This window comes from Myotis yumanensis, unplaced genomic scaffold (assembly GCF_028538775.1).
Source record: "Myotis yumanensis isolate MYYU_CA2020_CCGP unplaced genomic scaffold, mMyoYum1.0.hap1 SCAF_2, whole genome shotgun sequence".
Taxonomy (NCBI): domain Eukaryota; kingdom Metazoa; phylum Chordata; class Mammalia; order Chiroptera; family Vespertilionidae; genus Myotis; species Myotis yumanensis.
The window spans coordinates 23,356,111-23,383,226 of record NW_027223753.1 but is presented as its reverse complement, the minus strand read 5'-3'; the positions used below and the strand labels follow the sequence as shown (position 1 = coordinate 23,383,226).

Below are 27,116 nucleotides of genomic sequence, written 5' to 3'. Positions count from 1 at the left end.
CAAGGAGCTTACATGCTTGACAATCGTGCCATCAGCTGAAGGTACCAAAACCACAGAATCTCCATGTTGAGTGAGAGTGAGAAAAGATTATGATAATCTGGCTAAGTTTCTGCTTACCTGAAGATTCAGAAATGCTGACTCCACCCTGTACACTCAACTCAGTATCATCTTGATTCCCCACTGCCCACACCCCCCCGTATTCATAAACCACAAATTTCTAGCTCATTTTAATTCTATTCATATATGTTATAGCCCTAAAATGACAAAAGTGAATAGAATGTAATTTCTGCTCCTAGTTCACAGGCGCTGGGGGAAACAAGTCATGAAAATAAATACAGCAAGCTGCTAAGTGCTATAGAGTGCACTGGAACATCATCTATGATACTGGTTAGGAACAAATTTAAGTTTGTTTATTTTATTCTCTTACAAGTATCTCCCGAGAACAGGAGGAAGCTGGAAGTGGTGGTGATGGTTTTGGTGAACAACTTGGAAGACCTAATCTTAGCCTTATTCAAGTTAGTTTTCTCCAATGCTCATTTTCAAGAAATATTGGAGAATGACCATAAAGCTCTAAAATCCCAGAGAAGATGGGGTAGAGGATGGTAAACTGAGTTGAAAAAATACCCTTCTCACTGCAGCAGTTCAGGTTGTTAATTGGATTCTATCCTACTCTCTTGATTTTTCTCCCACCTCTTTAAATCAGCCAAAAAATACAAAATTAGTGATATGACAATCATCTTATATTCTGCTTCCTCTCTTCATCGTTTAAATGGTGTTTCCTAGAGTTGTATACAATGTTTTTCTCACTCTACTCTTTTTCTAAACCATCTTGTTCATTCCTATGGCTTTAACTATCAACTATATAAGTATGAATCCCATATCTATAATTGCAGTTTTGTAGTTTTCCCTGAGCAACAAAACATAAATGTTTACTGGAAAGCTTAACCTCATTTCCCCATGGGAACCTCAAAACTCAGTCTATACAAGGCTAATGGTCTTTCTTCACAAATTCATTAGCTTTCTTCTATAGTCTCCGCTCTTCCCATCTCGGTTAGAAGAATGCCCCAATACACTCACTTGCTCAATTGGAAACTATTCCTCTCTTCCCCTTTCATCACCCATTCAGTCCCATTAATTCTATCTCCTGAGTGTTTCTCAAATCTGCCCTTTCCTATCTTCATGGCTAAAGCCTGACAGCCTTGTTCCAATCCCTCATCATCTCTCTTATGTACCAGGGGGACTATTTGACTACTCATATCCTCAACCAAACTTTAAGCTCCTTATTTTTGAATTGTGCCTGCCCTTCCCTCAAAAACACTGCTGGTCACGGTACTTGTTGAAGAATAAGTGGAGGCCCTGTGAAGTGTGATTACATACAATATGCAGTTTCAACATTCTGGAATTTGTTCTACCCGCTTTTCCTCCTTTAGAAGTAATGGTTCTGCTCTTGTAAAAATCTATTTTTCTAACCTAAAATCTATCAGATGTAATTAATTCCAACAGTTTGCTTTGCTGATAGGAAAAAAGAGAGAGACCGCACTTTAGAAACAGAAGCCACTGTTGTTTTTATAAAACACAGAATTGTGCTGCTGCTGTTGCTTGGTTTAGAAGGAACTGTACATTACAGCTGCTGGGATAATTTTACAATAGACTGGACAAGGTACAGCTCAAAGCAGGACACAAACACAAGTCTCAAAGGGAAACAAATGCAAACAAGTACACAGCTGTGGGGCTCCAGGGACATTTCCCTATCCATGCTGGACTTGAGAAGAATAAAAGTTCAGAAACTAAAGTGGAACCCAGAGTAGTCACACATGCCCACCAGATGGCTGCTAAGTGCCAACATCACACACCATTCAGGTTGGATTGTGTTCATAAGAAAGTCATTTCATTTTTCCTTATTGCTACTACACCAGGGGACATGGTGCATTCGATATATTGTCATTACTTGCACAATCCTTGGAGAGTTTATTTTCCTTTTTAAAGTAGGAAATCTGCTTTCCCCATCTTATTCTGATTTTTGTTTGTTTGATTTGAGCCATTCTCTCCGCTCCCTTTCTTGGGCTCCCAAACAGCAGCCAGAGGTTCTAAGTCAGTAGGAGTAGAGTAAGAGGAGAGCACCAATCTAGCCTCTCCCTGCTCAGGGAGAAGGCAAGTCCTAATAAATGGGGGAAAGAGAAAACCAGAGCATCCCTTCTCCCCAATCTGCTTAGAAGGCCAAATAGAAAAGAGTGCCCTGCACATCCCTGCCATGATCAGACTTTAAAAAGGAAGGCATCCCAGCTACCATCCTGGATTGGCCTAAGCCCAATAAATATAAATAAAAACAGCTTCCTCCAATGTAGTCTCCAAAATTGCATTTTGGCTAGTTTGAGATGACTTTCTACCCTGAAGGAGAAAGAACTTCCATCTTTTGTTACACACGATGCAAGGTCTAAAACACTGCCCTACCTGCCTTGCAGATATTCCAGGGGCCAGCTAAGAAGTGTTTCCTTGGCTGCCCATCTTGAGTACTGAGTCTCATTTACAGAATTCTGGACAAGAAAAGGAAAACTCCAAGAACACTGTTGCTTAGCCAAAGAGGAACTATCTACTAAGTGGGAACCAGGAGTTTTTTAGGGAGGTTTTACGACTTTATGTACCTTCTTGTTCAGCATTATTCTAAGCCTAAATACCCAGCAACAAGAGCCCAGGCTTATCTCCAAAGACCAGTAATAGCACCTCAACTCTCAATCGGTCAGGCTGGACTGGAAAAATGATAAATGAGCAGTGCTCTCCTTTCCTACCTTTTATCCAAATTCTCTCCATTCTCTTCCCATCACTCTCTTTTTCCTCTATGTCCATCCCCTAACCCTCAACCCTGGATACCCAAGTAGCTCAATCCTAACAAGTCCTTAGAATAGGGAAGCCCCAGGTAGAGAAAAATGGAATAATATCTAGGAAAAGCAATGTGAGAAATCAACTCCAAGGAGTGGACAGGTGTGGAAGTTGCCAGAAGCCTCTGATTTCATACCATTTGGGCAGGCCTGCTGCTCAGACCTATTGTAAGCTTGAGGGCAGTCCAGCCCAAAGAGGACATCACTGGGCTTGGGGAACAGATTCTTGGTCTTCTGTAGCCAAGGAGCTAATAAGCTTGACCTTGTCAGCTAACAGAGGGATCATTATAGCCATGCAGAGAATTCATCATCAGGAAAGCAGATCAGCAAGCAAGCTGACTAAATAGGAAAAAAAAGAAAAGAAAAGAAAAGGAAGCCAGGGAAAGAGAGAATAGGAGAAGCAAGGTAAAGATTGGAATAAAGGGAGCAAGAGACTTGTCTAAAAGATGAGGCTGGGGTCATCCCACGCTTCATCAGAGCTTAAGTGAGTCACACTACCTAAACCAAATCCAAGAAAGCCAAAGCTTGTTGCCAACACCAGTTCCCAATCTGCATGCACTACCTTTCAAACAAGAATAATCCTCAAAGTCAAGGATATTTTTCAAGTCTCAAAGATTTAAAAAAAAAAAGTCAAAGCAAGAAGTCATTTTCTTGCCATTGCCCAAGCTGCTGCTCTTGCTTTTATTTCTTGAGTAGTATGTGCAATGCCAAAGGGCTAAAAAATGCATTTCAAGCCCCAGCTCCAAACCCAATTGGAAAGAGTGAGGCAAAAAGAAAAAGGAAAGAACACAAACTTGTGGCCGAGAGTAGGTGGCTACCACCAGCTCCCTGTGGATATTTGCAAATGCTGGTGAATGACTGGAACCTCCAGGCATAGTGCCCTGATCCTAGCCCCAAAATGCACCCAAGAAGAGAACATGCAGAGCCCAATGTTCAAAGAGAGCTCCCCTCCTCTAAGGGTGACTGAACATGAAGTAGACAGTATATGAAGGCGATGGACAGGGCAGATGGAGTGTTGGCATCACTCTCTTTAGGCACTTGTGTAAGGAATGTAGGCTGTCCAGTGAACTAACTCCTCCCAGAGTCCTCCATTCTATTCTTCAGCTGGGTTGTGCCCATGGGGCACCCAATGCCATAGCCAGTAGGAAAGTAAAGGAGGAGTTACTCAACAGTCCTGATGCCTTCCTCTATAATTAATGTTTGTGCTACGTTTTGTGAAGTCATTGAACAAAGTAGCCAACCAGAATGAAACCTGGGAGAGATTGTTTTGCATAGGAAATCTGGGTCTGTATTAGGGCTGTTGGGGAGGGGAAATGGTAGCTCTCACTGCACAGGCCCGGATTCACACTGGCCTTCCTCCGGCTGGCCTCCAAGCCTGAGCTAGTTCTAAAGTGTCATGGCATTATCACCAGATTGGGGCAAACCCAAGCCCAAGCTCCTTAAAAAAAGGAATTTCCACACCAAAGCTGCACGTTCTCATCCCAAGCAGTGGGAAAGGAGAAAATGAACAGTCAAGGAAAGAGGGGGCCTTGCCTCAAGGCCAGCAGGCACCAAGCTACAACCCCCTACTTTTCCAGTTTTACAAGCCAGCCAAACCCCATCTCTATGCAGAGAGGAAAAAAAAAAAAAAAAAAAAAAAAGCCCATGCCACCCACTCACATGCCCTAGTGGGAAACCAGGAAAAATTCATTTGTGTAAACAGAAGCAAAAGGGAGCAGCAAAATCCCCCAGACTATTCACAGGACACACTGGAATCTGGGATGAGCCCAAGTGTCAGAGGACAATCCAGAGGGAGAGGAAGATGCACTTGCAGAAAAGAGTGCAGGGCAGAGGGCAGTGCAGAGGAGGGAGCCTATAGCAAGAAAAAGGTATTTTCTGCACAGAGGAAAGATGAAGCCTGAGCCCCACATTGGGGAGACAACCACCCTTACTTAGCCAGACCAAAGAACAAGTCAGGTACATTGTTCTTTTTAATGGCTCAATGTTTCTGGGATGTAAACTCATTGGGCATTGGAAGGATATCAAGATTTTGGCAATAAACTCAAGTTATGGTATAAAAATAGCATTTAGTTTTTGCTCTTTTTTCTTATTTTAGACCTAAGGATCGTTTGTTATAAGACACCCCAATTTAAAAATATTGAAACATAAGAGACTTGACCATTTGGGAAAAAGAAGCCAAGAGTGAGAAAAAACTATTTAAGTAACTCCAGACCCAGGCAGGTGGGAGGGTCAGGGTAGGACAGGGAAGAAAGGAGGCATAGCCAGTCATCTCAGCAGCTCCATAGACTTGTCAGGTATGAAAGTGCAAATGTCAATGGATTTTAACCATCTTGAGGTTATAATATTTTTAAAAGCTCAATGAATATGGAAGTCAATTGCTTTAAATGCAAAATAGTTGGCGCTCTGGCTGGAGGCTTGTTGGGTTAGGAGTATTTCTTCCCCATTTACCTCCTGTCCCACCCCTACCCCATCCCCCCAAAGAAAGGTACAAAAGGTTGCAGTTCTGCAGCATTACCGTTACAGGGAAGGCACTGGTTACCCACCAGCAGGCGGAAGGAAGACAGGGTTGTGTCACTTCAGAGCTAAGTGCCATAGTGCCTTAAGTCTTATTCGGGGCTGGATGTCTGTCAGGGAGGTGTAAGGTAGGGTCGGAAAATTGGAAAGAAAGGAATAGGGAAAGGGGGGTGGCAGCAGGGGGAGGAGCAACCAAAATCATTAGCATTAAAAAATCTTCCTACAAACTGGATTCTTAACCCATTAAAACATCTTGTATCCTAAAATATTGATCTGGGTCTGGTTTCGTTTTTCTTCTTAAACAAATCTAGACCTTTTCTGATTAAGGCTCCTAAAAAATCCTTCCCTCCTCCCACCCACTTTTTCAAGCCCCTCACTTTCCCATCTAAAGTATCAAACCCAAACCTACCAGCTTTTGTCCACAGGAATGTAGAGCCGAGCCAACCTTACCAAGCTGTCAGGCATGAGTCTTTAGCACTGTGAGTCACGTGAGACACCTGTGTGTATGGTGGGCACTGGTGCTGCCCGTCTTGGTCCAGTGGGGTCAGGGTCAGATGTGACAAGATGGGGTGAAGGGTATGAGGTGAATATCAGAAATTTCTGGCTGGTGGTCTGGCTTACTGGCCCTGTTCCCCACCCTTTTGTCCCATCTGTAGAAGGAAACAAGGCCTTCTGCACTCCTCCCTACCCCACCTCCCTCCTCCCTGATTCCTCTGGATTTGGGTGGCATAGCTCTTGGGGCTTGGAAAACTTTCTTTTATCCAGTGAGGTAACAGCGTTCTGCCTTCAAGCGAAGTACATGGTGCGCAGAGTATCCTGGTGAACCTGCACGGCTTTGGCCAGGGCCTGGGGGTCCCGCCCATTGCTCTGCCCTGATATGTGGCTCCCCTCTCCACTGAAAAGAAAAAAATGAAAGAAGTTCTTCCTGGAAATGCCAATTCCCATACCAGCTTAAGAAAAAAAGAAAATCCAACCCAAATTTGGCAGATGAACACAGAGACACCAAATTGAACAAAACCCATTTCCTTCTACCCAAGGAAAGTTGGGAAGGTCTGGTACACAAAGGATGAGGTAAACAGGAAGCCAGCCTGATCCCAGGCCTTACCTGTCATGCTCCTTGTCCACTAGGTGATATCGTGCCCGGAAAGCCACCAGGCGGGCATAGTAGGCAGGTGCTGGGATAGAGACAGAGCGTGTGCATCGTACATAAGTGTGGCATAGCTGGTATGTCAAGATCTGGAGCTCATCTGCTGTGAAACGGTTGTCATCCCAAAGGACATAGTAATGGGATGGTCGACTGGTGCCCTGGGAAGATAGGAAGGTAAGGGGTGCCAGATTGGGCAAAGGGATGGCTAATGATAAGGAATAGGATCACTGTTAAGATTATGGCTAGGCTGGAAGACCCACCCATGAATAGGCAAACACAAAGTCACCTATAATTTGCCAAGATATTCAAAGTGTATTTCTGGTCAAGTACACTGAGGGCTTATTAAGAGAACAATCATGATTTGAATGTCACTCAGTGATGACATATATTCTAGAGGCAGTGGTAATAATCAACTAATTTTCGACTCATTGGAAACCCCAAGACATAGCCCAGCTACCTGGATGCCTGCGTGGCTGCACAGATAGAAGTCAAACTCAAATGGGTGCGTGATGTTGGTATCCACAGTGGTCCCAGCTGGGATGTTACCACTCTTCCCAATCTGCATAGAGACAAAGACAACCAAGATCCCAAGACCTGCCTAGCCTTAACTAGGGCCCCAACTCAATTCTACTCTGACTCCACCAGAATCCCAAGAGTGAAGCAAAAGTTGTGGTTCCCAGAGGATATTGGGTCTTGAAATAATGGGTTCTAAAGTCACACATAAATGTGTTTAAGAACTAGTTTCATCATTTATTACGGTGTGATCTTAGCAAGTCATTTAACCTTTCTAAGGTTAAACTGGAGATAATAATAGTACCTACCTCACAGGGCTGCTGTGAGGAAGACGCCTTGTACAGTGTCTGGCACATAGGAGAAGTTCAATAAATGGTAGTTCCCTTTCCCTTCTCTGGGAGCTGGTCTATATATGGGGTCTATAGGCCAGGGAGCTAGGAGGAGGGAGAGGAAGTATAAGGAAGGAGGGGGAAAAGGGGAAACAAAGGGAAGGAGGTGGTAGAGGAAGGACCACAAGAGCTCGAGGGAGGAAAGGGGCCAAAGAGGATGAACAGGCCAAGGGTTAAATCCCCAGATTTTATCTCAAGGGCTTCTTTCATATTAAGAGAAGGGAGACGGGATGGATGAGGGTATGGTTGGCTTCCTCAATCCCTCACTCACTCGCTCATTCTTGTCAGCACAAAAAAGGCGGGTGTGATGGCGTTTCTGCACCACAATATAAGTGATCCCAGGCTGGTAGTCCTTTTCCAGTTTGATGCAGGCATCACGAATGGCCAGCAGCTCATAGTGGAGGATCTAGGCACAGGGTGTGGAGATAGACAAAGAACATCCAGCTCCTCTTCAGTTCACACATCTTTGTGAACTAAGGGTTGACGCTTATAATATGGCTTTTTGCTCAGTCTCCCTTTATAAGCTGATACCCAACCATTAGAGCTGATGGGTCCTTTCTACCAAAATCAGCCTTATATGCAATTCACGAATTTGTTCCCATAAAACCTTGGCTAGGAAGCTTGGCATCAGTAGAGAGCACTTACCTGGTTCCTATGTAAAAAGAGACCTAAATTCAAGACACAGAACCAAAGTTCAGAGAGAAATCACTAAAATTATAATGCCCAAAGTAAGATCAATTTCAGGATCAGGAGAATAATGCGAGTACCCCTGTGACCTCCACAAGCAGACAAGGTTGGTACCATCAGAGAAGAGCAGACACAGAGTTCAGAGACAGGTGCAGAGGGAGGGGATGAATTTTGTCCTACAAAGAAGCAGGATTATAAAATAATGAACTAGTTAAAGAAGCAGCCACAGGTAAATAACCATAGGTAATAGTTACCTTATGGCCTTGGATAACAGGTATAGGGAGTCAAAACTGTATGGTAGAAGTGTGTAGAATTTATAATCAATTAGAATTAGATTTAAAACCAAGTTTTATCTAGTTGTATTTCCTTAAGCAAGTTACTTAATCCCTCTTAGTCTCATTTTCTCCACACTTACTAAAATTACTAATAAGACCAGCCTTACAAAGCTGTTGTGATGACTAAAACAGTTAATTAAGTAAATGCATAGAAAACCCAATAGGAGCTTAATAACTGCTGATTGCTTTGCTAAGAAGTTTGAGTTTTAACCCAAGGCTATATGAACTAGACATTTCTGAACAGAGAAGTGATATGATAAATATATCTGGTATTTTAGGAAACACTAGATGCCTTGGAAGAAATTGAGCACAATGGTTAATAGCATGGACTTTGGAATCAGACCTATTTGTCTAAATCCCAGTTCCACCACTTAGTAGCTTGGGTGACAATGAAGAAATCATTTAACATTTCCAAGCCCCAGTTTTCTCATCTGTCAAATGGAATAATTATTATTTCATAGGACTACTGTAATTACAGCATTAAATAGAACACATATGAAGTGGTTGGCACAGTTCAGGGTACATAGAAGGTACCCAATAAATGGCAGTTATATATTACTATTAAATTGTAGTCAAGGAGACTAGTTCAGTATATAAGTTTAAACAACAGAATATGAAAGCTTGGCAGGCAGAAAGAATAAGAGGAACATTATGAAGAAAGGTCAATAGCAGTGGCCTCCAGACAAGCAGCACCATCTACAGACTTAATAGTATTTCAAATTCTAGGGCCCAATCCTAGACTCAATTGGAAATTCTTCTCTTTTTTTTTGTTAATCCTCACCTGAGGATATTATTCCCATTGATTTTTTTTTTTTTTTAAGAGAGAGTGAAAGGAAGGAGGAGAGACAGAGAGAAACATCGACTGGTTGCCTCCCGTATGTGCCCCGGCCAGGACCAGGGATCGAGCCTGCAACTAAGGAACTAAGGTACATGCCCTTGTGGGAATCGAACCCGAGACCCTTCAAACCAGTTAGGGCTCTATGTCAGAAATTTTAAGGGTAAGCCCTGTTAAATGTTTCAACAAGTCCTCCCAATGATCTTGACTCATGTTTGAGAACCACTGGTCTAAAGCATCAGTCTTCAACATGAACCAACTACTAATAGGCACTGAGGGTCTTCTGTTACAAGAAGACAGGTCTACAGATGCTTGTACTTGCCACTTCTCAGTTGTGATGTCTGCTCTGAAGCTTTTCCATTTAGCAACCTTCCAAGTACCAAGAGCTTAGAAAAGCTAGCAGTACTCTCTGCTACCATTAGGCCCTCTGGCCTCAATATGAAGTTTTTATAACTACTGTGGGCCCTACCTGAGGGAGCTGGCCTTCAGGAACCCCATCTCGGTAGAAGATGATACGAGTAGGCTTGAAGCGGGTGGACTTGTAGAACTGGATCAGCAGCTCACGCACCATGTACGATAAGTCTTCAATGATCTCCTGCCGAGGTCGCTGCACCCGCACAGTGGCACAATAACGGCTGGGGTGGGCATCCATACTGCCTACCACCTGTTAATCAAAGAGGCAGGATAAGCCCCTAGAACCTCCACCCACCAACACTGTCAGGCTGTGGGTTTGGGCAAAGGCTTCTCAGCAAAACAATCATGCTATCAAACAAGTAGGGTTTTGGATTCAATGAGTCCTGGTTTCAATCTCTGTTCTACCACACATGCAGAAGTTACTTAATCCATCTGATCTTTTCTTTCCTCCTCTCAAATGGAGGTAAGTATAGAACACCACCTGTTTGCAGTGCTGGTATAGTACATATAGAGCACCCTGGACAGGGCCTAGCCCACAGAAGGTGCTTGATAAGTTTGATTTCCCTACCCCTTGAAGAGGGGAATGTGAAGGTTTGGCATTACTAGCTTAAAGAATAACCTCATCTAGCCACAAGTTTATCCTTTTTTTATTCAAGTGCTAATCTACCCCAGAACAATGGTAAAAATGGTGAGAGTAACATAATTTTCAAAGGGGACAGTGGCCAGAGCCTAGGATAGATGGCCACAAGGAAAATAGGGAAAAGCATAGTATAGGGTTTTCCTGAATTTACTGAGATAAGCCTAGTCTGCCTAGAGAAACATAAGGGTTAAGGAAAGAGAAGTGGAGGAAAAAGAGCTGATCTCTCTAGCAATTCAGAAACCCCTAGGGGACAGGGAGCAGAAGTCAAGAGAGGGATGAGAATTAACTAATTAGAGTTAACTAACCTACTTAAGTGGATCAGGGGTAGGGATGGGAAGAGGAAATGACAGTCTCAGCAACTAAGTAAATCCCTTAAAAGGGATTTCTGAGAAGAGATATGGTCACCACCATATCCCAAAAGTAGGCATGGAGAGAGAGAGAAAAAAGAACTTGAACATAGGGCAGTATCGATAGACACTGGGCCAAGTCTCTGGCCACAACCTACATTCTCATTACTCTCACTGAAAAACACACACACATCATACAATCAATTTTATGAAGATACCAAGGAAATGGTTAATGGGGATGATCAGCTGGAAGGAAAACAATTTTATGAAGGTCTAGCGCCCAAGCTAAGGAAAGGAAATCATATGTAGCCTTGGAAACTCAAAGCTAAGAGGAAAACCTTGAGGAAGCTGGAGTGTCACTCACTGCTGTGATAGACGGTTTTTTCCCATCCCCTGCTGGGGGGTGTGTAACATCTGCTCCCAGGAATATCACTGGCTGTTGAAAGACTGCAGAGCTGAACAAGGAAGAGAAAACAAATGATGAGGAGATAGATCATCTCTTCCTGGCACCACCTAGCACCCACTTTGGTCCTTTCTTCCTTATGCCTGACTCACTCTGCCTGGCCAGGACCCTATCTTTTCATCAATTTCCAGAACGGTACCTTGCATGACAAGGGCAGATGGGCAACAGAGTTCATACCGCTGGTGTGGGACTAGGATGTTGTTTATGCCACCAAGTTTGACATTGATCTTCAGGCAGAGGTTGGACAGAGTTTGAGGTGAGGTCTTCACCACGTTCTTCACTTGCACACACTGTGTAGCCATTCCCAAAAGTGTGTCTCCAACACGTTTCACCTCAGCTATGAGCAGGGAGAGAACTGATTAGTGCATTCACAAATACTGAATGAATGCCTACTGAATCCAGGCAGGGACCACAATGGTGACCAGAAACACACAGGATCCCTACTCTTATAGTGCTTACTACCTAGTGATTAATTTTAAATATCATGAAAAGTACAATGATAAATGCTACAATAAAAAACTTAATGGAGCTATGACAGTATATAATAGGGGGTAATAACCTAGCCAGGAAAGGCCTAAGTATTGATTGAACTGAAAGGTACAAAAGGACTTGGAAAAGAGGGGGAGTTTGGGAGAGAGCAATCCAGGCAGAGGAAATAGGATGCCAAAATGCACTCTGATAGGAGATAGCATTTTATGTCTGAGAAACGAAAAGGCCAAAGTAACTATGAAGGAGAGCAAAGGGACTGACTTAGGGAAGAAATGAGAGTAGCTTATATTAAGAAGACAGTTGTTAAGACTGAGAGAAGCAAATAAAGTCAAGAGAGACTATATATGTGAATAAGGGAAAATAATGTTTATGGATAACTTCTGTGTTTCTTGCTTTCGTATTAGAATAGATATATCATAAACTCTTTTTTAAACATTTTGAGTTTGAAGTGCTCTTTGGTCATCCCAGTAAGGATACCAACTAGGCAATTGGGCATAGTAGTTAAAAGCTGAAGAGTAGCCCTAGCTGGTTTGGCTCAGTGGATAGAGAGTCAGCCTGTGGACTGAAGGGTCCCAGGTTCAATTCTGGTCAAGGGCATGTACCTTGGTTGCAGGCACATCCCCAGTAGCGGGTGTGCAGGAGGCAGCTGATCAATGTGATTATAGAAGCTAAACAAACCCCAGATACCGGCTTTCAGCCGGCCGTGGCCACGGAGCTGGAGCCGGCTCTTAGCTCCAGTGATGGCAACAAAGTTTCAATTATAGAAGGTAAATAAATCCCAGAATAAAAAAAAGAAAAGAAAAAAAGGAGAGGCTGGGAGCTTCAGTCGCCAGCCAGCCTGAAAACAGCCCTCAGCCCCTCACCCAGACTGGCCAGGTACCCTAGTGTGGACCCCCATCCTAAAGGGGGTGTGGCCAGCCTGAAAACAGCCATCAGCCCCTCATCCAGGCTGGCCAGGCACCCCAGTGGGGGACCCTCACCCTGAAGGGGGTGTGACCAGCTGCAAACAGCCATCAGCCCCTCACCCAGGCTGGCCAGGTACCCAAGCGGGACCCCCACCCTGATCTGGGACACCCTTCAGGGCAAACCAGCCAGCCCCCACCGGTGCACCAGGCCTCAATCCTATATAGTAAAAGGGTAATATGCAAACTGACCCTAACAGCAGAAAGACTGGGAATGACTGGTCACTATGACACACACTGACCACCTGGCGGCAGATGCTCAATGTGGGAGCTGCCCTCTGGTGTTCAGTGCACTCCCACAGGGGGAGCTCTGCTCAGCCACAAGCCAGGCTGATGGCTGCCAGTACAGCGGTGGTGGTGGGAGCCTCTCCTGCCTCCTCAGCAGCACTAAGGATTTCCGACTGCAGCTTAGGTCTGCTCCCCGCTGGCAAGTGGACATCCCCCGAGGGCTGCCGGGCTGCCAGAGGGATGTCTGATTGCCAGCTTAGGCCCAATCTCCCGGGGAGCAGGCCTAAGCCAGCAGGTGGTTATCCCCTGAGGGGTCCCAGACTGCGAGAGGGCACAGGCTGGGCTGAGGGACACCCCCCCACCCGAGTGCACAAATTTTTGTGCACCGGGCCTCTAGTATATATATATAAGAAGAATATATATAAGAAGTATATATATATATATATATATATATATATATATATATATGAAGAGTAGTCAAATGGAGATGAACATCTGTGAGATACTTAGGTAAAGACAGTAAGCAAAGGCATGATCTTGATGGGATTATCAAGGAAGAGAAAAGAATAAAAAGAGAGCTTAGACCTAAATCTTCAGGAACTCCCAATATTTGCAGAACAGAAGAAGATTATTTATAAGAGGATATTGTAAAAATTAAGTTATGAAATTTTTATTAAAATATTTCTTACATACGATTATATTGGCTGGGCCACAAAAATATTTGTTGTGGGCCGCGAGTTTGACATTTTTGATCCACTATGTGGCAGGCATTGTGTTAGAGGCTGCTTTTTATATAATTAATTCATGAGACTCAGAAAGATTAGTTAATTTGCTTAAGCCAGTAAACTGGGATAGCCAGTAATAAAATCTAGTTCTATCTAATTCCAGGACATGTGGTCTTTCCTGTATATGTGGCAATGGGAAAAGTACAAGATAAAGCTGAAAAGGTTAAACTAAGATCAGGGCTCTGAAAATCTTTTATTTTGTGAATGGGGACCAATGAAATTTTGGGGGGAGTACGGCTACAAAATGTCTCATCCAATACCATAATCTGGAAAGATTTAAGAAGAAATGTTAGAACTAAGTTGAAAAGTATGGGTGGAGAGCAGGAAATATATCTTAAAACTGTGAAAAAGAACAAGTGGAGCTGAAGCAAGGAGAAGACAGGCTGCCTCCAAAGTCTGGATGAAGGTATCCAGAGCAATTGTAATGCCAAACACAGAAGAGAAAGGTAAAGAAAAAGGCTTACTTGTAGACAGAGAAGACAAGCTACTAAAGAGATGGTCCACCAAAACATTTTGTACAGGCAGAGACTGCATTTCCTTTCATTGCCAAGTGTTCAGGATCTAGGAATGTTTCACACAGTAAGTCATAAATAAAATCTTGATAAAATAATGGAGAGAGGTCAAAGGGACAGATGGGAGAGGCAGACAGATCAAGAGTCAGATCAAGATTTTAATAATAGCCGAGGCCGGTTTGGCTCAGTGGATGGAGCGTCGGCCTGCGGACTGAGGGGTCCCGGGTTTGATTCAGGTCAAGGGCATGTACCTGGGTTGCGGGCACATCCCCGGTGGGAGATGTGCAGGGGGCAGCTGGTCGATGTTTCTCTCTCATCGATGTTTCTGGCTCTCTATCTCTCTCTCCCTTCCTCTCTGTAAAAAATCAATAAAATATGTTTAAAAAAAAAAAAAGATTTTAATAATACATTATCTCTATATATAAAACCCTAATATGCAAATAGACCTAACGGCGGACCAACCGAACTGGTCGCTATGACGTGTGCTGACCAACAGGGGGTGCGCATGGAACATGGCAGGCATCAGCCACGGCGGGATGGTGGAGCAGGTGAGCAGGGGCGCCAGACCAAGGCGGAGTGCCAGTCACTGTCATCGGGGTAAGCCTCTGGTGGTAACTGAAAATTCTTTGCTCCCACGCACCAAGGTCCTGCCCGGTCCTTGCACCTGCTGCTGGCGCCGAAGCCAACACTCGCACTTGCTGCCAGCACCTGGCACCGGCCCTGATCACTCAACGCCATCAGCGGGTGAGAGCAGTGGCTGCCGGCCCTGATTGCTCTTCAGGACTTCTCCACCTCCCCCTGCTCCTGAGGGGTGGTCCAGGCCAGTAGCCGCCACTCGCACCTGCTGCCAGCCCTGATCGCTCAGCACCATCAGTGGATGCGAGTGGCGGCTGCCAGCCCCAATCACTCCCAAGGACCTCTCCTCCACCCCCACCCCCCCACCCCCGGTTCCTGAGGAGCGATCGGGGCAGCAGCTGCTGCTTGCACTGGCTGATGGTGCCAGCCACACTCGCACCCACTGCTGGCGCCGGCCCTAATCGCTCTGCGACATCAGCGGGTGCGAGCGGGGCTGGCGCAGTCAGCGCATGGGAGCAGTGGCAGCAGGAGCGGGGCTCCCGGCAGACAGGGGACCGGGGGTCGCGGTGGGAGGGGCTGGGCGGGGGCACAGAGGATGGGCTGAGACCCATCCCTGTGCCCACTCCAGCCTTGTGGCCCACAGTTCCTTTCAAGGTGCACAAATTCGTGCACTGGGCCCCTAGTAACATAATAAGTGATGACTGAAGCAACTGAATGCATGAGAATTTCACTAGAACGTAAACAGAAAGGGAAGATAGAGTACAAAAATCTGGAGAATAACCAGGCACTCCTGGTAATGACAAAAATAAGTAAGAAGAGACAGGAGAAAATACCTAGGGAAAAAGAAAAAAAGAACTGAGAAAGATTACAGGTGACGCTTTGCAGAGAAGGTTTAAGAGAAAGGTAGAAGTAAAACAGATGAAAGAGGCAAAGTATAAATGGCTGGTGAAGAATTAGGTGTACTCATTCAAAAGTATGATTAAGCCCTCACCAGTGTGGCTCAGTGATATAGAATGTCCACCCATGCATCAAAAAGCCATAGGTTTGATTCCCAGTCAAGGGCACGAACCTAGGTTGCAGGTTCAATCCCAAGCCCTAGCTGGGTTGTGTGTGAGAGGCAACCAACCAATGTGTCTCTCTCACATTGATATTTCTCTTTCTCTTTCTCTCTCTCTCTCTCTCTCTCTCTCTCTCTCTCTCTCTCTCTCCCTCTCTCTCTCCTCCTCCTCCCTCCCTATCACTCTCTCTCTCAAAAAAAAAAAAAAAAAATCAATGGAAAAAGTAGCCCCAGGTGAGGATTAACAACAAAAAGTTTGATTATGAAAATAGGATGACAAAAGATAAATGAAATAGTGGGTTGTGGTAAAGTGCTCTACGATGGGAAATCTGAAGATGTTGGAGGCTTAAAGGGTATGAGGTCCCAGAGGTAGCAGAATGGCATAGAAACAAAAGCACACACAAGTTGAGTAAGGTAAGAAGAGAGATACCTCTTCATTTGAAGCAGAAGTAGAAGACAGAAAAAATGGAGTAAAAGTACTGAGCCAAAGATGTATATAATCATTCCTATTCTTAAAAGAGAAGTAAGGGAGAAAGAAAAAGCTTCTCCAAAAGTTCAAGTAATTCCCAGGCAATAATAGAACCACCACCCATTCTGCTTGGGTGTGCTGCACTACATCCTAACAGACAATACTCTTCTAAGAACAGGAATCTGGACCCACCCATCTCTGTATCTGGCCCAGCTAGCCTGGCATAAAGACCAACACACAGAGGACTCCAATAAATGTTACTGGAAAGGAGTGTGAGCAGGTAAGCAGGACCTGGGATGACTCAACGGCTCATACAAGCTGGTATTTCTCCTGTAAGGGGAGCAGTGACATTAAGGAACAGCTCAGCTCTGGCTAGAGCCAAGAATCCACACTGAATCCTGCCTTGGAGCTTCCAGGGAACTATCATGAGAAGAGGGCTATCATCGTTATCATGGTTCCAAGAGAACTGTACCATACACTGGCGTCTTCCCTGGCAGGATGACAATAATGAGCTGTAGTCCAGAGTACGTGTTCTTGAGATGCCGGAACATGGGCTCCACGCTGTCTGCCCCCTGCGCATATTTGCAGAAGCAAGGCTGGCCCTGGATGGGCATCCCTGCATCCTTGGAAATTTTCCGCAGCTGGTCTGTGAAGTTTCTGCAGGACAAATATGGTCATGACAGGAGTCAGTTAAGTCCCATTTTAAAACCTTTGATCAAATGCTTCCATCTTAGGTTCCTATCACTATGACAAGCACTAAGAGATTCTGAAATAAATGAGACATGATCACAGCTAGTGTCTAAAACATTTATATTTCACTAAGACAAGACAGAGCCTGCTGTGTTCAATGGTACAAGCAGAAAGCTGAGGGAGCCCAAAGAAAGGACCTGTGGGAATTCTCAGTGTCCTCGCCAAGTCCCATTAAAGCAGTTATTCCTATGCTGTTATAAGTGCATAGCAATAGGCAGATGTCCTCTTTGCTCAAATTAAAATAAGGTTCCAACAGCCCTGGCCAGTGTGGCTCAGTTGGGCATCATCCCATACACTGAAAAGTTGCCAGTTTGATTCCCAGTCAGAGTACATGTCCAGGTTGCAGTTGATCCCTGGTAGGGGGCGTGCAGGAGGCAGCCAATTGATGTTTCACTCTCACATCAATGTTTATCTCTCTCCCCTCTCCTTTCTTCTCTCTCTAAAAATAAATAAATATCTACACTAATAAAAGAGAAACATGGTAATTGGCGTACGACCGCTACCCTTCCCATTGGCTAATCAGCATATCCTTATGCAAATTAACTGTCAGCCAAGATGGCGACCAGCAGCCAGGCAGCTGGAAGCGAACATGAGGCTTGCTTGCTCCAGTGACTGCAGATTCCAGCGTTCCCCGCCTGCCTTGCAGGCCTCTGAGCTGGCAGTTTGAAACTTAGTAACAAATATAGCCGGCTGGGATCTCAGAGCTGAAGTTATACATTGTTTCAATTATAGAACGGCAAACAAACCAGCAGCGGAAGCCTGAGAGCTAGAGCCAGAGCTAAAGCTGGCCCAGAAGAAAAAAAAAAGAAAAAAAGGAGCGGTTGGGAGCTTCAGTCAGCCTGAAAGCAGCCCTCAGCCCCTCACCCAGATTGGCCAGGCACCCCAGTGGGGACCCCCACCCTGAAGGGTGTGTGACCAGCTGCAAACAGCCATCATCCCCTCATCCAGGCTGGCCAGACACCCCAGTGGGGACCCCCACCCTGATCCAGGACACCCTTCAGGGCAAACCAGCCGGCCCCCAGGCCTCTATCCTATATAGTAAAAGGGTAATATGCCTCCCAGCACCGGGATCAGCGGAGCCAAGAGGTCTCCTGGCACCAGATCAGCGTGACAGGGTGCAGGGCCCAAACCCCCTGATCGCCCTGCGGCTCTGTGTGTGACAGGGTGTGGCATCCCAACCCCCTGATCGGCCCTGCTCTGTGTGTGACAGGGGGTGGCGCCCCAACAACCCCCCCCCCCCCACGGGCCCTGCTCTGTCTGTGACGGGGTAGAGCCATAACCTCCCCATCGAACCTGCCCTGAGTGTGACAGTGGTGGCGCCCCAACCCCCTGATCCGCCCTGCTGTGTGTGTGACAGGGGGCGGTGCCCTAACTCCCCTATCGGCCCTACTCTGTGCGTGACGGGGGAGCTCCCCAACCCCCTGATGGGCCCTGCTCTGTGCGTGACGGGGGGGGGTGGGGGGGGGGGGTGGGGAAGCAGTGCCCCAACCCCCTGATTGGCCCTGCTCTGTGCATCACAGAGGGTGGTGCCGCAACCTCCCCATTGACCCTGCCTTGAGTGTGATAGGGGGCGGTGCCCCAACCCCCCAATTAGCCCTACCCTGAGCATGACTGAGGGTGGCATCACAACCTCCCAATCCGCCCTCCTCTGTGCATGACAGGGGGCGGCGCCCCAACTCCCCAATCAGCCCTGCTCTGAGCCCGACCAGGGGCTGCACCTAGGGATTGGGCCTGCCCTCTGCCACCCAGGAGCAGGCCTAAGCCAGCAGGTCGTTATCTCCCGAGGGGTCCCAGACTGCAAGAGGGCACAGGCCAGGCTGAGGGACCCCCCCTTCCCTCCCGAGTGCACAAATTTTTGTGCACCGGGCCTCTAGTGTGTGTGTGTGTGTGTGTGTGTGTGTGTGTGTATATATATATATATATATATATATATATATATATATATATATATATAAAAGGCTAATATGCTAAGTGTCCAACCATCTGACTGGTCGCTATGATGTGCACTGACCACCAGGGTACAGATGCTCAATGCAGGAGCTGCTGAGCTGCAGTGACTCTGCAGCGGCGGTTCTCGGGTGACGCACCCTGAAACCAGAGAGGAGGGAGCCCGATTCCTCGCAAGGCCATGTGATTTCACCTTCGGCCGTGGGTTATGTTGTTGCTGGGGCACTGTTGGCCCCAAATCTGGTTACTGCACACTTGCATTTGCGTTCCAACCCTGTACGACAGCAATTTTGCAGAATGCCCTCTTGCACACCAGGACCCCTCGGGGGATGTTGGAGAGAGGGACCCCACCTACTGGAGGGCCCCCGCTCACTACGCAGACACCAGGGAGGGACCGCGGGAGGTTGGCTCTGAGGTTTGTCTGGCCCATCTCGCCCAGTTCTGCCCTACTGGGCACCTTCTAATTAATTTTCTTTCAATGCACGAATCTGTGCACCGGGTCACTAGTTAGAATATATTTAAAAATACATATAATAAGGTTTCAATACTGATTGGAACATAGGAGGATGCTCAGTAAAAATGAGCTATCTCTTCCCCTCCTGTTCTTTGTGGTTGAGAAAGATTAAACAAGCCTCTTTCCTTTGGTTTTAGGGCTTTACCCTGGGAAAGGGAGGTAAAGCTGGAAGAAAGGTTACACATGCAATAGATTTTAAAAATTAAGCTACAAATGAGGCAGAGGAACAGTCTCCCCAGTAAATGCAGAATGCAGATTTTTGTGAAGACCTTGACTGGCAAGTCCATCACCCTTGAGATTGAGCTCAGTGACACCATTGAGAATGTCAAAGCTAAAATCCAAGACAAGGAGGGCATCCCAACTGACCAGCAGCATCTGATTTTTGCGGGCAAACAGCTAGAGGGTGGCAGCACTCTCTCAGACTAAAATATTCAGAAAGAGTCCACCCTGCACTTGGTTCTTCGTCTGAAGGGTGGCATCATCGAACCCTCCCTCAGCCAGCTCATGCAAAAGTACAACTGCGACAAGATGATCTGCCACCAGTGTTATGCCCGCCTGCACCCCCGTGTTGTCAACTGCCGCAAGAAGAAGTGTGGTCACACCAACAACCTGCGCCCCAAGAAGAAAGTTGAATAAGGCCACTCCACCAACTCCTTGGGTCTACAGGGCAGCCTTCTGCCTGAACCCTATGACGCTGGGGCCTCAATAAAATTTCTCTTTTGTTGACTGGAGCAATAAAAAAAAATAAAAAGCTACATAAATATAATTACAGACTGAAATGAACAGCAGGAAATTTAATTTGTGAGACTCCTGCATTTAGATCAAAAGTAATAAGGTACAAATAGAGAAAAAAGCAAATTGTTTAGAGCAGGGGTGGGCCATATAAGGCCTGCGAAATAATTTGGTGTGGCTCTGTCAAGGCATTAAGGTGAGATGTTTGACCAAATAGAGCAGGCTAATTTTTAAGTTGCTAATTTTATTTTATTTTTTTTTATTTTTATTTTTTTTAAATATATTTTATTGATTTTTTTACAGAGAGGAAGGAAGAGAGATAGAGAGTTAGAAACATCGATGAGAGAGAAACATCGATCAGCTGCCTCCTGCACACCTCCTACTGGGGATGTGCCCGCAACCCAGGTACATGCCCTTGACCGGAATCGAACCTGGGACCCTTCAGTCCGCAGGCCGACGCTCTATCCACTGAGCCAAACCGGTTTCGGCTAAGTTGCTAATTTTAAATGGCAACCTTTCGGTGTATGGGACGACGCCCAACCAACTGAGCCACACTGGCCAGGGCTTTTGGAACCTTATTTTAATTTGAACAAAGACAGCTAATTTTTAAGTTGCTAAACATCAATTGGCTGGACCGTGAATGTTGTTATAAATATCCAAATGCTCTTCGCAGGAAAAAGATTCCCCACCCCTCGGTTAGAGGATGCTATTATATAATGTATAAATGTCAATATGATTAAAAAACCTATATAGTGAGAAAATAAGTATTTTTCACATATTTAGTTAAAAAAAGAAAGACAAATACTGTATAATACTGCTATGTAAAATTTAAAATCATTTATATCACCCTGGCTGGTTTGGCTCAGTGGATAGAGCGTTGGCCTGCGGACTGGAGGGTCCCGGGTTTGATTCCAGTCGGGGGCATGTGCTCGGGTTGTGGGCTTGATCCTCAGTGGGGGGCATGCAGGAGGCAGCCGATCGATGGTTCTCTCTCATCATTGATGTTTCTATCTCTAGCTCCCTTTCCCTTCCTCTCTGAGATCAATAAAAATATATTTTAAAAAAAGATAAAATAATTTATATCATATAGGTATTTAAAATGTATAAATTGGATAGAAAGATTACAATAATTCATGAGAGTAGCTGCATCAGAAGGGAGGAATGGGACCAGGCTGGAGTATATAAAGGAAATCTAAAATTTACCTATAATATTTTATCTACTTAAAAAAAAAGATAAAACTTGGGATGATGAATACATGGGTGTCTGCCATATAATTCTATATATATTTTAATATTTCAAAATAAATCTTAGAATAAAGAAATATAACCTAACCATTTTTTCATGTAAATAAGAGCCAGGGCTCTGATGAACTATTAACAGTATTTTTTCCATTTCTCTTCCATTATATACAACTGCAATAACTAAAATTGCAATAACCAACTGCAACTAAAATAACCAATGTGTTGGTAGATTCCATTAATAGTGTGCCTTTTCTCCAAGAAAAGTGGTAGTCCCAATCTTCTCCCACTACCAGATCATTTGGGATATTATGTTCAGTGCTGCTGGCCACAAAATGTTAGAAGTTTAAAATGGGGAAGGTCTTGAAATCCTATGCTAAAAGTGATATATGGCTGAAGTATAGGACTTCTTTAACTGAAAGAAAAATTCTAAGGGTTGACCCTATGGACTGATTGTCAAAATAATGGGACAAGGGAAAGACACGGGAGTAACAGAGAAGCACATGGAGAATAAAGCTATCAACAAGATGACACAAAGGCATGAAGGCAGAGAGCTGGGAGCCTTTCTAATATTGCTAAGGACCAGCCAGCCCTCCAATGCTAAGCCAAGGCTAGAAGAAGCCTGGCTTAAATGGGGCTAAAAAGAAACTATAATTGTATTGGTAGTAGTTGGGTACCTGTGAGGGGAAAAAAGAGAAGGAAGAGCAGGGCAGCTGGAGACCCCACATTCATCAGGGGCTGCTTTAAATAATTCTTATGAAAACCCCAAGGCCAGCTGATCCCACCAGGGCACATATCTCTATTATTCTCATACCTGTCCAAAGTGGTCAATTCCAACTCTTCCTCAGCCTTGGAGTACACTGACCCCATCCCAGATCCATAGAATTAAGAAACTACCACTTCAAAAACGGCAGGAAATACCAAATTTTACACTTTAAATGAGTGACTTTTGTGATATTTGAAATACATCCCAATAAAGTTATCTTTGAAAAAAGACTGCAGGGGAAGAGTCATTGATTTCTTCCTCTTTACTCATTCACTCACTCAAGACTTACTCCCCTTACTTGTTTCTTTAAACCACTTGGCTGTATCACTTTTGTCATTGCTGTCTATTCATGCAGAGACCTTTATAACTCATGTTCACCTAATTCAGGTTACTTGGACCTAATACATTTTGTGCACAGGAGAGGACAACTCAGAGGATCAGATGAATAAGCTACTCTTTTTTGTTTCCAATTAGGAAAGAAAGCTTTGAAGCCTCCGATCTGATTTGCTGTGAACTCTGACACTTTTCTTGATATGCAAACTTTGTACAAGTTACTTAACCTCTTTGAGCCTCAGTTTCCTGAAAATGGAAATACCACCACCTGCTCACTATGAAGATGAAATTAAAAAACGTAAAATGTTGGCATAAACATTATAGTCATTACTATTATTTATTACCATGTTAATAATTATAACAATAAAATAATTCAGACCTGTCTTAGGAGGTTCATGCCTTGAAATAATCATCTCTGAACAGATAGGGCTCCTTACCAAAACTTCTGACCACAGATTGGCAGAAAAGGAACAGGTAGAAGTTTGAGCCAGACAGCACAAGGAAGCAGAGTCAAGAATTAGCAAGAGCAGGGGTTCTCAACCTGTGGGTCGCGACCCCTTTGGGGGTCGAACGACCCTTTCACAGGGGTCGCCTAAGACCATCGGAAAACACATATATAATTACATATTGTTTTTGTAATTAATCACTATGCTTTAATTATGTTCAATTTGTAACAATGAAATTGGGGGTCACCACATGAGGAACTGTATAAGAGGGTCGCAGCATTAGGAAGGTTGAGAACCAACAAGCAAGAGCATACTATAGATCAAATCTTGGCCTCATAGGGATAAGGGAAATAGGCAACTGTAGGGTCCTTTCCCCACCCTGCTATCCATACACCCAGTCCTCCTTACTTGAGCACCTCTTCTCGACACTGCTTTTGGGGTGCGAAGCAGGCAATGGCCCAGACTTTGATCTCAATCCCATTGTAGAACTGCTTCCCTCGCATGTCCCAGACACCCTGATTGGGTGTGGCAATGGCCCGGTTCTGGAGATAGGCAAAGGGGGCGCCCAGGTGAGCCTCAGTAAAGCCAGGTGGGTAGGGGAACAAAAGCCCCTGGCTATACAACCCAACCTCCTCCCAAAATGCCCCAGAGATGTTGTCTGGCCCTGACCCTGCTCACCCGGCCGCCATACTGCAAGATGGGCGCCGGCAGCACTCGTCCTGTCACCTCCGTCATGTCATCCTTCACTTTGATCCCAAATTCCTGGATGTAGGGATCTAAGTTGTAGCTGGCATTCTTCATCTACAAGACAAAAGAAGGGGCTCTCAGGAGAGTAGCAGCTTGGCAATAATGCTCACCCTCTGGGTCCCAAGTAGAATGCCCTGGGCAGCTGAGACTGGCGAGAAATAGCCCTAAAAAAGGAGGGAAAGTGGAAGATGATGAAAGTGGGAGGGGATAACATAGGGAAGTAAGATAAAAGGGAAAGAGAAATAGGAAGCAAAGTAGCTACAGGGTCAAGAAGCAAGAGCAGTCCTATGGAGTCCCAGGCAACAAATCTAGACGTGTGTCCTCCCGAGAGTCCTGCCAAGGCAGAAAAGCATCTATGCTACCAGGGGCCCCAGTGACTGAGCAATCGAGCACATGTTTCTCTGCAGCCCCACTGACCAGGCGGCTGATCTCCTCTTGTCTGTCTGGGGCCGACCTAGCTGTAGCCTTTATCATGGTCGAAGTCTGATTGTCGGTCAGCTTCTTAATGCAGCGCTGCCCAGCCACAATGTTACAGACCTGAGGAAACAAGGAAGACAGTTAGTTCTGGCTTGAGTCCAGTCCATCCTATACTGAGTCCCACAGTAAGAGAAGAGACCTTGGCTGTCAGCCTTGGGAAGAGGACTGCAAAATTCTTTGGGCATACAGGTAAGTTGGAAAATATCCATGTGCAATACCAAAGACAAAATAGCCATTTTGTGATTAAGAGCTAAGGATCCAACCTGGTATGGGTCAGTGAATGAGTGTTGGCCTATGAAGCTGGACATTATGGTTCGATTCCCAGTTGGGGAATATGCCCAGATTGCGGACTCCATCCCCAGTAGGAGGTGGTGCGCAGGAGGCAGCCGATCATAATTCTCTCTCATTATTGATGTTTCTCTTTCTCTCTCCTTTCCTCTCTGAATATTAAAAAAGAAAAAAGAGAGCTAAGGATCCAGCACCAGATCTGGGCTCAGTCTCATATGTTAAATGGGGAGAACAGTAACAATCTCATAGGGTTGTTTGCAGACTAAATAAAATAAAGCACTTAAAGGACTGAGTACCATTCTAGAACACTATAAACTCAATAAATTGCAGGATAACTTATTTACAAAACCTCCCAGTATAGAGCTCTTCTGAACACTAAAAAACTCAATATGCACAAACTGGATTCATAAGGTAGTAAAGTAGCTCTCCAATGGTGGCAAGCGGGCCAGGAGGAGTGAGAGCGGTGCTGTGCAGTTGGCCCGGCTCGGGCTCGGGCTCCTCCCTTGCCACCTGCCGATTGGCGTACTGCTACATCCCTCGGGGGATGTCCGACTGCCACTTTAGGCCCGATCCCTGCAGGTCAGGCAGAGGTTCCAGATTGCAAGAGGGTGCAGGCCAGGCTGAGGGACTCCCACCCCCATAATACTAGAGGCACCGGGCCTCTAGTATTATATAATTTGATTTATATGAAATATCCAAAATAGACAAAGTCACAGAGACAGAATAGATTAGTGATTACTAAGGGTGGAAGGGAAAGTGTGGGGGCAAAGGAATAGTGACTATAATAGTTATGGACTTTCTTCTGGGGATGGTAAAAATATTTTAGTGTCAGCTAGTGGTGATGATTGCGTAACAGTGAAAATACTAAAAAACCACTGACTTGTACATTTTAAGAGAGTGAATTTTATGGTATCTGAATTATATCTTGATAAAAGCTATTCTTTAAAAAAAAAAAATCCCACCAGGCTATATAGCCTACATGACTCGACCCTCAACCTCTCCCTAAAATCATCTCCTACTACTTTTTCCCTCATATACTACATGCCAGCCACTATGGCCTCTGTCTATCTCTTAAAAAGACCCAAGCTTCCTGCTGGTTTAGATAGAGCCTTTGTACTTGCTACTTATCTCATGCTTAGAAGGCTCTTTCCTCAGGCTGTTACAAGGTTGATTCTATCTCATAACTTGGGACTCAGCTCAAATGTCTCCTAAAAGAGGCCTTCCCTGACCACAGTAACTAAAGTGGCTCTCCTACCTCCTCCACCCTTACTTCTATCCCCTCAATCTGTTTTATTATTCTTATAGCACTTACCACCATCTGAAACTATCTTATTTATCAATTATTATCTATCTCTCCCTTCTACAATGTAAGCTCCATGACAGCTTCGACCTTGTCTTGTTAATCTCTACATTCTGGCACCTAAAAGAGTATATGACACATAATAGGAGCCCAATAAATATTTGTTAAATAAACAATAGTAAATGTCGAAATATAAGTCATTGTATAAATTATTCACCTTGGAAAGTATTGTTTAAACAGAAGTAATATTGCCCAGCTGGGTGGCTCAGTAGGTTGGAGCATTGTCTCATATACCAAAAAGGTTGTGGGTTTGATTCCAGGTCAGGGCACATACCTAGGCTGCAGGTTTGATCCCTGGTTTGGGGTGTATGGGAGACAACTGAGAAATGTTTTCTCTCTTTACTCCCTCTTTCTCATCAATAAACATATCCTCAGGTGAGGATTTAAAAACAAAACAAAACAGAAGTAATGTCAATTTGCTAACAAATCTCAACTGGTAGTAGATATTATCTAAAGCCTATCTACTTAGCTGAGATCATCCCTAAAGACTTCTGTTTATATCTCAGAGAAAATATTGCCTTCATCCCACTTTCTGTGCATCAGCACCTATTAACTAAGTCAAAGTTCTTGGGTTTTGGGATCTCTTCTCTCTTCAGCCCAGTTCCCTCTAGTTAGCTCTGAAATCCCAGAGGCTCACAGAAGGCTTGAGCTTTGGTCCTATTTGACTCCTGCTGCTGGAACAAAGTAAGACAATAGCCTAAGTTAGTGCTTCTCCAACTTTAATGTTCATATGAATCCTCTTTGGATTCTGTTAAAAGACAGATTCTGATTCAATAGGTCTGGTGGAACCTGAGAATCTGTATTTCAAATGAGCTCCTGTATAGTACCCATGTTGTTGGTCCACTGGCCACACTTTAAGTAGCAATGGACTAGACAATGAAGCAGTCAGCAGTAGTTTCTCCGTAGACATTTTGTCTGTTGTCTATCTAACCAAATGCATCCCTATAGTTCCATATTTGTATTCTATAACTTAAGAAATATTACTACTGTCTTTAATTGCAGGATTTTAAACATCTGTTGAAACATAAAAATATAACAAATCTTGGGTCTAAAATTTTTTTAAAAAGAACACATTGATCATTAGGAAAATAGGATTCATGTTATCCTAGTAGGTAATAACATTCATCTTCATTTTCTATAAAATAAGGTACACTTGTATCTCTAGGTTTTTTCACATCCTTGAACTTCAGAAGACAGGGAAAGAGAAATTAAGAGGACATGAATGTGGGTATTTGAAATCTCTGTCCTGAACAAACTAATTAATCACTTATTAGACAGT

General features: G+C 44.7%; 1 protein-coding gene and 1 pseudogene across 3 annotated transcripts in view; one reads left to right on the top strand and one right to left on the bottom strand.

Moving 5' to 3' along the window:
* Positions 1-1,540: 1,540 nt before the first annotated feature.
* AGO1 (argonaute RISC component 1) overlaps positions 1,541-27,116 on the bottom strand; it is a 40,169-nt gene continuing 14,593 nt past the window's right edge. Inside the window, exons 9-19 of one of the 3 annotated variants that reach the window (XM_070404722.1) lie at positions 24,130-24,249; positions 23,635-23,766; positions 23,374-23,507; positions 16,711-16,895; positions 11,338-11,497; positions 11,062-11,152; positions 9,766-9,960; positions 7,711-7,845; positions 6,995-7,096; positions 6,496-6,695; positions 1,541-6,285 (exon numbers count right to left, since the gene is read on the bottom strand). In XM_070404722.1, coding sequence (XP_070260823.1) covers positions 6,177-6,285; positions 6,496-6,695; positions 6,995-7,096; positions 7,711-7,845; positions 9,766-9,960; positions 11,062-11,152; positions 11,338-11,497; positions 16,711-16,895; positions 23,374-23,507; positions 23,635-23,766; positions 24,130-24,249 — 1,563 coding nt within the window. In that variant the 3' untranslated portion in view covers positions 1,541-6,176. Of the gene's footprint in view, positions 6,286-6,495; positions 6,696-6,994; positions 7,097-7,308; positions 7,485-7,710; positions 7,846-9,765; positions 9,961-11,061; positions 11,153-11,337; positions 11,498-16,710; positions 16,896-23,373; positions 23,508-23,634; positions 23,767-24,129; positions 24,250-27,116 lie in introns of those variants that run through there. The other 2 variants (XM_070404723.1, XM_070404724.1) reach the window with 2 other exon arrangements.
* Positions 19,699-20,085, top strand: LOC139003169 (ubiquitin-ribosomal protein eL40 fusion protein-like; annotated as a pseudogene).